At 36.6% G+C, this 13,168-nt stretch overlaps 1 protein-coding gene across 4 annotated transcripts in view; it reads right to left on the minus strand.

Annotated features, from left to right (window-relative positions):
• The window catches only part of LOC129433880 (syntaxin-binding protein 4), a 50,208-nt gene that overhangs the window by 14,926 nt on the left and 22,114 nt on the right, over window positions 1-13,168 (minus strand). For 3 of the 4 annotated variants that reach the window (XM_055192619.2, XM_055192601.2, XM_055192593.2), the window contains 7 exons: window positions 9,931-10,010; window positions 8,141-8,264; window positions 7,920-8,061; window positions 6,581-6,687; window positions 4,184-4,325; window positions 4,005-4,077; window positions 768-856 (listed from right to left, as the gene is read on the minus strand). In XM_055192619.2, coding sequence (XP_055048594.2) covers window positions 768-856; window positions 4,005-4,077; window positions 4,184-4,325; window positions 6,581-6,687; window positions 7,920-8,061; window positions 8,141-8,264; window positions 9,931-10,010 — 757 coding nt within the window. The remainder of the gene's footprint in view (window positions 1-767; window positions 857-4,004; window positions 4,078-4,183; window positions 4,326-6,580; window positions 6,688-7,919; window positions 8,062-8,140; window positions 8,265-9,930; window positions 10,011-13,168) is intronic. The other variant, XM_055192610.2, reaches the window with a different exon arrangement.

Here is a 13,168-nt window from a genome sequence, read left to right on the forward strand (position 1 = left end):
TTATTTCCTGTAGAATTATTTACATTTTCTAGATTATCATTATCAAAAATTATCATTACCGCAACATGATATTACATTAAATATATGCATTTACAAACTCATGTTTCGGTAATGAGAACTAAAAAGTTGTAGGTACTATGAAAAACAAAATTTCAACTTTTATCTGGATAGAAAAAATAAGAACTGCTTACCTGGTAGCCAGCTTGGGTGTCAGTCAATTAAGTCCCTTACAACAAAGTTTTTTTGCAATGATTGAAAATTGTTGCGGAGGATGAGAAAATTGGTCTTGGACACATTTATATTCCTTATTATTGTCATTGTAAATATTTACAGTATAACATTCACTACATTCACAAGCTTTTTATTAAGTAGATTTTTTAAATTATAAATATGTCCAAATCCAGTCATGGACATGTTGCGGTAATGCAACAAAATTGGTTTGTATGATGTCATTTGAAATCATGTGCAAAGTAGTACATGAAGAGATGTTTGTAACTATGCTTCTTATTTTGATGGCATTTACTTTTTTATCAAAATATTTCATGACACCTCATAAGTCTAATTTCGTGAGAATCGCCCATGCGTGACATTTTTGTTTTAAAACATGCAGAAAACTTGAAAAAAAACTTTTTGGGATAAATCTCATTTTGGATAAATCTCATAACACTGACTATTTTCAGCTGTATTCACCAGTATGTGGGTTTAATCTGTTTTTTTGTTCTCTTTCTAACAACTTACAACTTATTTAAACAAAAAAGCAGGCTTACCAGATCAACTTTCTCTGATTTAAGCCGTATGTGGGGATCCAGAGAGATCTTGGGTTTGGGAACAGTGGTTGGTCTCACTGCAGTGGACGCTGGTGAAAAAGTGAAGCATTGAATCATTGAGTATTTTTAAGAGTCATACCTAAATTTAATGTCACTGCTAGCAGTGCAAAATTTGGCCTTAATGATTTTCATTGTCTAAAAGCTCAAACAAATGGGTATTATATTAATACAATAAAGATTATAAACTGTACAATAAACTTAAATAAAACATCAGTGTGTATTGTTAACTGACTCGCTCTCTCTTTCTCTGATCAGCCACCCTCATTGGTCCCTCCCCGAAAGGATTTAACTACCTCCTGATGCTCATGATTGACAGGTTGAGCTCACATACGTCAGACTCACACAGACTTACAGATACATCCAATGCTGGTAATTCAGGACCAACACAGCACAGCAGGAAGGAATTGATTTAACAGGTGGGACTGATGGGTCACGCATTCCCTTACAATCCAGGACAACTAAAACAATCCAGATTAATGGCGCTTCTGTTACCAGATTTCACCAGATTTGCACAGCCATGAAAAGCCAAGAATATTTACAGCCAAAGCACATACACATGTTTTATGAGACGTCATGTACACAACATTAGAAAAGATAATTCGGATAATGAAGATCAGCATTTGTCACAAAATGTCAAAGGGGCCATTCAATTACAATTGTACTTTAATTCTATATCTTAGTAAGTGTGGATGTATAAGCACTGTACACAATATTGATGTCATGATTGAGACACTGTGCATGTAAACACTGCACAATTCAGAGTTTAAGGTCATGTCAGGCCTTCTTAAATCCTTCCCAACTCTTTCCCTGCCAATGACGAGTATTTCCAGCAATCCGTAATACAGTTATTATCCTCCGCAACTTATAAAACCCGGAAGTATCACCCTAGGGCAAACAGCTACATGTTTATTTATGTTTTGATGATCGCCCTGAATCTGATCTCTATCAAAAGTCCTTCACAAAAATGGAATTATCTCAGATTTTTGCTCAAAATTTTGTGTTTTTGAAGAAACCTAACCATATTTGAGAGGTGATAAAAAGAGAACTAATGAATGTAGGATAAAACTTTTTTTTAAAGCAGACGGTCTGTTCTTTCATTTGATATATTGTATGCTTTAAAGCAACACTATGTAGTTTTTTTACCTTTAAATAATGTCTCTAAAATTATTTCAGTGATAGAACAACTTTTAACTGGACCAATTGTACTGTTGCTGCAACCTGAGCAGCCTCCTAGCTGCTACAAGCACACTCTGAAAGTGGCGGTGGAGGGTAGGAAACACAGCCCCACCCCTCCCCCTGCCTGCAGAAGAGTGTCTGATACCAGGCACTGTTGCGCTTTTCAACCACATGGGGGAGCTGTAAGTCATTTTTACATGGAAACTACATAGTGTTGCTTTAAACAAAAGCTGGCAGGAAAGAGTTAAAAACTTTTATTTTTAAAGTAGAGATGCCACAATACTAAATTTCACTTCAGCTACAGATAACCATTAATTAAGAGGGATGCCTGCTGATACCAATAGTTTGGTGTTTTACTTGACACGATGACACGATTTTGTAAGAAATGCAAATAAAAACTTTATTCTCTCTTTTTCAACAACACTGTAAAAAATGATGTCAACTCAACATATATTTTATGTTATGAAATTAAGTTAAACAAGTCAACTTATCACAAGTCAAAACTTAAAATAGCATGTTGAATTGACTTGCAAAAGCAAGTTGTTCATGCTGCATTTGTTTTACAGTGAATTTTATGTTTTCAAAGTAAGCAAACCTTTTCCTCAAATTAACATTGGACTAAATTCTGAATATTAAAATAGTATCTTTTGAGTTTTATAAATTAATAACATTCAGTTAATTACTATCAACACTAAACATCAATTCGGTAATGTTTCTTAAAGGTGTAGCAGAGGATTTTCTCGAATTTTAGAAAAGAACCGCCTTATCCACTTTTTAAAAAAATGCAATTGCGCAACACTCCTGATTGACAACTAGGAGGACCAATAGTCTTGATGATCCACCCGGAAAAAGAAAATCCTCCACAATACCTTTAACACTTCCAATCCTACTCCCTTGTTTGACGGGAATAATCGGCCAATTATTTTTACCAGCTGATACTGATTATTGGCTGATATATCAGTGCATCTCTAGTTTCAAGTACCTATTTGTAAAAAAGTTTTTTTTCTAAAGGCTTAGAAAAAAAAATTCTGAGAAAGTCATAACATGTGTTTGCACATGCAACTTAAATGTGATGATTTGTTACTAAATGCAATATCATTCATACAGTATATTCAAGGTATCCAAAAGCACTTTGGCGCCACTGTATATCTCTATGCGAAAAACCACAACAATCTCAGTGCTTGGAAAAAAAACTTGACATGTTATTGTTTTCTCTCATAATAATACTTCTTCAAAGTATCTACGAGCATAAAATTGACTTAAGTGCCTAGCTCAGTATGGTTTCTATAACAACTTATCAATCCTGTTGTTGTGCCCCGAGAAAGGATTACACGCTATGCACTGCAAAAGCAATCTATACTGTACAGCCAGTCAACCGCTGTGAAGTGAGATAACAGCACTATCTGCCTCCACATGAAAGAGGGTTTCCTCCCGTATTTGATTACGTCTTTTAAAGTTGAATTGTGTCATTTAAACACCTCACATGCATGAGTACTCCCTAGGGCATCAAGAGATTACGTTTCAACTCGTTGATTAAAATCCAAACACTGCTACTGACTAATCCTCAATCTTTCTTTCCTATAATAAATAACTGCTTTGTCAGAAATCCTTTCTGTCCAAACGCGCGGGTTTATTTTGTCTGCTACTTGGATTAAGGCAAAAGGTGTGATGTGTAAGGTGAGTATTCTTAACTTTAAGGCATCTTAACTTTCTTTTTGCCCATTATTACTCTCCTTTATAGGTTATAACTCAAAGTCTACATCTATTTTAAAAAGACAGTAGCACTGAGTAACACTATTGTAATAGGCTTTAAGGTATGCAGAGCAATAGACCTTGCACAAAATCTTGTTTTGAAAGGTTTTGGAATTAGAGGACTTCTTTCAAAAGAAAAATATAAGCCATATTAACATCAAATCATGCACTGCCCAAATATAAGTGACGAGGGTGCAAAGATAACATACAAATACAATGCTTATTAAGATTTAGATTAAGATAACATACCTGAAACATGTATGTCTGGAGAGCAGATATCTGGAGAGGATGAAAGCACTTGAGCCGTTTCCTCTCGTTGCATCTATGAGAACAAAGTTTACATGCAGGTCAAAACTTCTCAGTTCACTGAATTCAGCCCAATTTTAATGTTAATACTGAGAATAACAAACCACATTATAAATGCTCACCTCAGGAGATGGGACGTGAACCTTTAACCGGCTGGAGTTGTATCCGTTCCCAACACTCCTCTGAACTCCGTTATGTAAGGATACGGTGGTGGAGAATGTTCCTTTTCCTGGAATGAAGGCAATATCCACCACTTGTTCCTGACTGCACAGTCAAAATACAAGGATGGAAAGTTTTTGGTATACTGCATTAAAAAGTACAAAATCGATTTTTATACAATAGATCCATTAGTTCCAATCCTGGATCCTGATTGGTCAATAGCTGTGATTTATTCATAAAGCATGATTCATGTGTTTTGTATTCTTGTACCACTATACATTAACCTAAGCTGATATTTTTGTAACATAGAAATTAAGCGTTTTCAAAAATCTTGTTTTTTGATTGATTTGCATTCAATCTATCGTATTTTCCGGACTATCAGTCACACTTTTTTCATAGTTTGGCGGGTCCTGGAACTTATAGTCAGGTGCGACTTATACGTCAAAATAATTTTTATATGAACCAAGAGAAACCATAACCGTCTACAGCTGCCAAAGTCCGCTCTAGGCTGCTCCTGTATTTATGTAATTCAATGGATTCAGTGGTGCTTCGAGACCTTTTTAAACTTATTTTGCCTATTCAGCCTTCCGTGTATGTTGTGTATGCTATTATATATCGTGTAAATAACTGTTTATGTTACTTTAACATGTACGACATCTATTCAGCCTGCTGTTCTGTGCTATTGTTAAATTGAATCATTTGCCTTTCAAGATTAAATGTATGTTCTTCGGCTTGGATTTTGTGAAATCATTTTCTAAATAAACGCAACATATAGGGCCCTATTTTAACGATCTGAAACGCAAGTGTGAAGCGCAAAGCGCAAGTGACTTTGTGGGCGGATCTTGGGCGCTGTTGCTATTTTCCCGGCGGGAGAAATAAGTCTTGGGCCAGGCGCAAATCAATAAGTGGTTGGTCTGAAGTAGGTTCATTATTCATAGGTGTGGTTTGGGCGTAACGTCAAATAAACCAATCAGAACGCTATCCAACACTCCCTTTAAACGCAAGGGAGCAAGTTGCATGGCGGGTTGCTATTATTATGATGGATTTACTAGGCACACGCCAGGAGCGGTTCACAGCCGAGGAGACCCACGTTCTTGTAAGAGCAGTCAAAGACAGAGAAGTTGTTTTGTATGGGGATAGGAGAAACCCGCCCAAATCAGCGTCGGTTAAACAGGCGTGAGAGGAAATAGCCACAATTGTCTCATCAGCTGCGCCAAGCACTACATGTCAGGAGACGGGGGGATCCCAAGCTTGCCAGCATAAATCGGGCACGCCGTGTAACGGGAGGTGGATCTGCCTCTACACATGACCTGACACCAGCAGAGGACATCGCTGCGTCCACCCTCACCGCTGAAAGGGTTTGGGGGCTTTGAAATCGGACCCAAGAAACGCAAGCAAGGTCCAACCCCAAAGTACACTTACAAATCAAGTTCATATACATTAAGGTTTCTTATGAAAACATTTAAATTATTATTTACATAAAATAAACGTAATACAGCCACACAACAAACTTATGAAAATATTTAAATCGTTATTTGCATGATAATTGTTTAACGCTGCCACACAAAATAAATAAAAACTATCACCACAATGCTCAACACAATGATTTCCCTTATCTCATGTATTAATATTTTTTTGTAACAATTTATGATAATGATTTCCCTTATCTTATATTTTTTATTTTAACAATTTATGATTTGCAAAAATAACTGTTGCATCTGTGTAGATTAGATAAGCAATGCGCGTTGTGCACGCTATACATTATGGTCAAGCATGCGCCCTTAAAATAGCATAATGAACAACGCGCAACGCGCCACTGACTTTAGACTAGTTTTTTTTTTGTTAGTAGCGCAATTGTTTTTTGAAACCGCAAAATAGCATAAAGATGGTTTGCGCCGGAGCACGCCTCCTTTTTTGCGCTGAACCGCCCAGGGAGCGCAAGTTCATTCCCTAGTTTGCCGACGTGCGTCTGTGGAGGGAAAAACCAGCTGTGCGCCGATGCAAAATACGAAATGATACATGCGTCACTGACAAAGTCAATTGCGCTGGGTGCAAGATAGGGCCCATGGTGTGACTTATATATGTATTTTCCTCTTCAAAACGCATTTTTGACTGAAGCGACTTATACTCCAGAGCGACTTATAGTGCGGAAAATATGGTAAGTAGCACAATAAAAACATGATAACACATGTTTAAAGTTATCTCATTTTGGAAGCAAACTCTTCAAATATTCAACTACTGTTATTGTCAGAGTTTATATCTTCTACTGAATGTATGGCAGTTGATCATTTCAATTAACACGTGCATATTGCAACATGAAGACATTTAGCCTTTTCATCAAAAGACAACAGAGCAAATACCTAAATTTGACTTTATTGAGGAGACTCTTCGCCTCTTCATATGTGACGCCTATCAATGACTCCTTGTTGATGGCGATAAGCTGATCTCCAGGTCTGAGCCGTCCATCCTAAAACCAAAGAAATTGAACACTTCAATCAATGTCCATGCATCAGCAGGAACATAACCCTTTATACTTCTCATTAACAAGCATCTCTTATATCACACAACACAACACCATATCATATCACTAACAGTAAAAAAGTTACAATAATACATCTAATGAGAAGCTTTACAAAAAACTGGTTGGGAAAAAAGCTAAATCTTTGGACACTTTGGTGTTTAAATAATATCACAATGTTTAATCTCCTTAACAGGCAGTTATGTATAATTTATATTTCACACGTATCTATCTATGACATCTATTTGTATGACTCACATCTATTACTGTATATAATACTATAATTATATAGTCTGATTTTAGGTGAGATCAGGTTACCTAAGATGAAAAGTTTCTGAATAACTACAAAAAAAACAACTTTTTAGATTTATTTCACATAAGATTGGACATTCATCTCTCCTGAGACTCATTCTGGCTAAATGGCTTAAAACTAGCATGACTTTATATTATAACTGTTATAGATGCCCAGCGGTCTGACACTGAAAATCTGAGTGATATTAAATATCTGCATTTCAGCACAATTGTGCTGGAGGTGAAAGGCACATCTCCCTTCCACATTCTGGGTTTTAAATTCCATTGGGAGGGCGATGCCCTACGCGGCCGTCTGTACGTCTGACCTCAACGGTTTTGCTCTGCTGTGACAGCATTTGCTATCACATACAAGACCGGCAGAGTCTGTCGCTATGTCTGTCATTCCCAATGACTCAAAAGACTGAGAAGACACAATGTACCGCATGGACTGTTTAGCTAGAGGTCTACCTATTAATGAAGAAAGCTTGTCATTGGCTTAACACAGCAGTCATTTTAGGATGACATCATTTGTTTAACCTAGAACCTTTTGAGATGAAAATTGCTAAATGTGTCAGAGCTGTATGGCAAGGTGTTAAAATCTGAGTGATCTATGCCTAAGGGATGTTTCCTAGAGGTTCATAATCTCTTTTCATCAAACCCTAAACACTTCCTGGAATTCCCGCTCATTCCTATTTGGTGATCTCATTCTCTCTGTCTTTCATTTTCTTGCATCCGCAGAGCTTCAGATGTGCACGTACAGTAGATCGTTTGTTCATCAAAATCAGATTAGTCTAAATGATTGAGTGCATGCCTGCAGATATCATCATAATACAGAGAAAACACATGCAACACAAATATATGTGTATCCACAACACCCCCCTTTGTCTCACCCGATGGCAATCTCCTCCAGACAGCACTTCTTGAATGAAGACCGCAGGGCCGTCGGGCCTGTTAGAACCGCCACCGATAGTAATACCAAGACTGCAGGTGCGAGCAACTGATATGAGCTGAATCACCCCTTCACCTGGATGACTGAAACAACACACATTTTCACACACGTATTAGAGTACAGTGACGAGTGATTTTGAGACTTTATTATAGTTTTCTGTACCTTAGGGTTCGTAGCAGGGGTCCCGTACTGTTATAATTACTGTGAGAGCCAGCGGGACTGAGCAATAGGGGACTCTGTGATCTGGACGAGGACCCTGATGATGTGCTGTCCAAGTATCTGCCTGCTTTAGCACATAAAGATGAGGAAAGATTACGTGATCATCAAACACTTTATCAAAGTTGAAAACATAGAAGTGGTTAGTAAATAGTAAAGCTTATATCAGAGCCACCAGAGGGCAGTGACAGATCTTATCAAAATCTTATCTGTTTTAAAAAATTCTTCTGGAAGCCACAGTACATTTAAACAATATTAGAATAGTAAAGTAATGTGTGACAAAATAGCTGTGTTTGTGCCAGATACACAATGTTAAAAAAAAATAGGCTCATTTTTCAGCTCTGCTAGATTTAAACATTTGATTTTTATCGTTTTGGAATTCATTCAGCCGATCTCCGGTGGCTGTACCACTTTTAGCATAGCTTAGCATAGTCCATTGAATCTGATTAGACCATTAGCATCGCGCTCAAAATAGTCCCCTTGGTAACTTTCAATAGCAGGGGACTATTTTCGAGCAGTGCATAATATCACTACGCCTACTGCAGCGCAAAGTCCTTGATTATTACGCCGAAATGAGAGAATAGTTCTAGCCATATCGGCCTAGCAAATCACAACTTTTAATTTTCTGTCGGTCTTAGTACACGATGTAACTACAGAAGAGTCAAGTTTTAAATAGGAAAAATATCAAAACTCTTTGGTTATTTTTACATGTGATGCTAATGGTCTAATCAGATTCAATGGATTATGCTAAGCTATGCTAAAAGTGGTACCGCCAGACCCGGAGATCGGCTGAATGATTTTCAAAACAGTAAAAATCAAATGCTTAACTCTAGGGGAGCTGGAAAATGAGAATATTTTTGGGAAAGTGGAGTGTCCCTTTAAGGTGGTACATTGCCGCACATAACGCACATATAAAAAGTGCCCTTCGAAGGCTGTCTAATATGCTCCAAAATCAACAAAACTTTTATTTATAAAACATAGCGAGCTCGCTTTTTAGAAGGAAGATTGGCGAGCTTTGCCATTGTCAAAGAAACTCATATCAAATGCCCAGACGAGGCTATCTGACTACGGCTTCATCTCATTTGCACTTTTAAATTAAAGACTTAAACTGTAACTCTTTGCTGTGCTTAAAGCAAGTTACATCATTAGAATATACTGCACTTCAGGGCCAGCATGGATAAGACAGCTCTCTGCTCGGCACGCTCAGTCATCTTAACTACATTTTCCTGTGGATTGTCTTTCCTCCGGCAAAAACAGATGTTCACAACTGCAAAATACACGAATGCACTGCCTTAAGCCATATTCAAGGGCCGATTTGTTTCTCCCACTAAAAAGATAATTGACTCAAAATGAGAGATTGTCCAAAAGAGAGAGATTTATGTAATAAACATTTCATTTTTTTTACCTATTTTGTATTTAAATAACATTTTAATGGGATCCGCATATAAGATGTTCAAGAACAGCAGAACACAGAAATGAATTAAAGGGACAGTTCACCCAAAAAAGTAAAATTTTTTCACTCTCATGTTGTTACAAACCAATTTCTTCGTTCTGGTAAACACGAGGGAAGATATTTTAAGGAATGTTTTTATCAGAAGTCCCATTGACTTCCATAGTATAGGAACAAAGAATACTATGTAAGACAATGGGGCCTTTGATCGGTTTGGAGGCATTAATGTGTTTTTAACAAGTGCATTGCATGTAAACTTGAAAATGATCGAGAGAAGGAGACGCACTGTGTTGAATCGGAGAATTCCTTGTAGATCCTGTGCTGCCGGTTGATCCGTATTTTTCAAGAAGCTCAGAAAATTCCCGCCTACACAAAGACAAATGACAAAACGACAATAACAAAATTTTAAACCTTCAATCAAATCATATAAACCCCAAATTCCTTTAGACACCTAAATGACATAACAGCGCTTACTGTCCGCAGCTTATGCAAGAACAGCTTACACTCTTTCAGAATAATATCATGCAGTTAATTTGTTTATAGGATGCGCTAGTGAATGACTAGGGATGTTATCTATGAATCCAAATCTGCTCTAAGCAGACAGAAGTCCTCTCTAGAGGGCTGAATACAATGATGTAATATTCAAAATCATGGAAGAAACATGAATGTCCATTTACTGCAAAGTGCAAAGTCTACTGTTTCTTAAAGGGATACATTTTCTTAAAAGAAAATTCTGTCATTATTTACTCACCCTCAAGTCATTCAAAGCCTGTATACATTTCTTTGTTCTGCTAGACACAAAGGAAGATATTTTGAGCAATGTTTGTAACCAAACCGTTTTTGAGCACCATTGACTTCCATTGTATTTTCCTTCCTTCTATAGAAATCAATTGTGCTCCTGTTTTCTGCTTTATTCCTAATATCTTGTGTGTTCAGCACAAAAATGTATACAGGTTTGTAACAACCTGAGGGTGAGGAAATGATGAAAGAAATTTCATTTTTGGGTGAACTATCCCTTTAAGTCAGTGTTTCCCGATCCTGGTCCCCGAGGCCCCCCTCCCAGAATGTTTTAGATGCCTCCTTTTTTAACACACCTGATATAACTCATCAGCTTGTTAGAACGACACGTTTACCATTTTGGAAGGAGGCTGATAAGTTGAATCAGGTGTTTTAAACTGTGTGGCTGATATGACAATTAATTTTAGTATGCTAAAAATCTACAAATTCAATATATGCTCAATTTTTGCTAAAACATGATTTCAGCTTGTACTTCATAATCCAATATATATGTGTGTGTGTGTGTGTGTGTGTGTGTGTGTGTGTGTGTGTGTGTGTGTGTGTGTGTGTGTGTGTTGGTCTATGTGGTTTACGAAGACATGAATAGTGTATAATGACATGTTTATTATGCTATAAACGTGGTGTACAGGGACACAGAGAGTGTCCCCATAAACGGAAAAGCTAAAAAAAAACATACTAAAATGTTAGTTTTTCATGAATTAAAGACTGCCAACAGGTTTTTGTGACATTGGGGTTAGGGATTGGGGTAGGTTAGGGGAATAGAATATAACAGTTTGGACAGTATAACATGCATTGCGTCTATGGAGATGTCCCCGTAAACCACATAATATATATAGGGCTGTCAAATATTTAATCTAGATTAATCACATGATATTATGAGTTAACTCGCGATCAATCGCAAATTAATCTCACATTTTTATCTTTTCTAAATTTACCTAAATGTAACACTTTTTACGTTTTTAATGCTCTAATCAACATTGATTTGGACAAATATATATGCAAATATATGTTTACACCAGCCTGTTTACATTTTCAACAGAACCATCAGCCATAGTCTTATATATGATTTTCCCTTTAAAAGACCTTGTTGTCCATTTCTGTTTGCTGCTGCATCATTTGTGACCTGTGCTGGCAAATTGAGTTTTTGAAATTTTCAAAAATTAGTTATTTATATTTTAACATTCTCTATTAAAAAAAATTCAAAACAATGTTGGAATTTGACAAAACATGACAGAACTACACCTGTTTACGCAAAGCAAAAACAATATCATTATATGTTAAATATGTTTTTCTTTTATTGTTTAATTTTGACATTGAGACAGACTGCTTTAAGATACTAATGCAAGGGTTTAATATAATGTTATCGAACAGATACTTTTCCTCAACAGTTAATCCAAACATTCACTTCAGATATAACCGATTATAGGTCCTACTTGTGTGAATTATTGTCAAAACAGATACTTTAAAAACTGTAAATTTGTGTAGATGTCTGTATCGGGGTCACACACTCACGCGTTTGTGTGCATGCGCTTCAGACGTCAGCGTCAGGAAGATCGCTTTTGAGTCTTGTCACTCTTAATAACCCTTTTAACATCAATCAGGTCTATATATATATATATATTTTTTTTTTTTTATTGTACATTATTCTTCCAAAGACTTCCCTTTTGGTGTACGGCTTTGCATCAGGGTACTGCACCTAAAAACCAATCATGCTGAGTTCAGCTGGACCATCCACCCTCTACTTAAACATTCCCATCCATCTGCATCATCCCCTGACACCATTTGAGTGTCAGATATAGGTCAGCAGAAATGTCCCGTCACTGGGCTCTTATTGACGTGTGTTCATTGTTCACTGACGAACAGATGTAGTCACTGGCCTCTTTACCCAAATGCAGGTGTCTCAGAGTCAGACATAGTTTATGATTATTGTAATGTAGGGATTATGTGAAGATTGTAAACTAAAAGTGAATAAATAAATACAAAGTAGAAGAATTTAAATATTCAGTCTAAGTTTTGGTCCAGTCCAGAACACTTTAACTTTAAGGTGAAAACATGGCCATCATCTACAGTATACCCAGCATCAAGTTGTTAAAAACTATTGTGATTATATAGATAACTATATTATCTATATTGTGATTTATTTATCAAACCTTCAAAGCTGCTCTATTACATACTCCAAAAACACGTGGTAATCTCTGGCTATCAAGAGCCGATGCAATTTTACTTGTTTTTGCTATAAAGAAATCGTTTTTTTATTGTATTTTATTTTAATACTAAGAAACAAAATAAGTAAAAATGTGTGCATGATCTTGCTTGATACAATACATGACACTGCTCTAATATACTGTATGTAAATGCACTATGCAATGTTAACATGCGTCTGAATCACTATACAGACTTCTTGGCATTGCTTCAAATTTGAGCTAAAAATATCTTTCAGATGCTGTTTTTTAGGTAAAAGCTGCATGAATGCATGATGCAATGCAAAAAAAACTCTTTCTCCATTTTCTCCATCCTCAAGACAGGTTATCAGCGCGGATTAAAAGAGAGGTCGGGCAAGGTTGTGATGAATAATGTGGTAAGAAGCTGACTCAAAAATGATTGAGCTCTGTCTGAATTAAATCACAGTAAATACTAAAAAACGTTCTTTATGCACAATCCCCCCTCCCAAAAAAACCCCCAAAAAAACGAGGACTGCTGCTATCAGTCATTCGGTCCCTGAAGAC

The sequence above is a fragment of the Misgurnus anguillicaudatus genome, chromosome 19 (assembly GCF_027580225.2).
Source record: "Misgurnus anguillicaudatus chromosome 19, ASM2758022v2, whole genome shotgun sequence".
Classification (NCBI taxonomy): domain Eukaryota; kingdom Metazoa; phylum Chordata; class Actinopteri; order Cypriniformes; family Cobitidae; genus Misgurnus; species Misgurnus anguillicaudatus.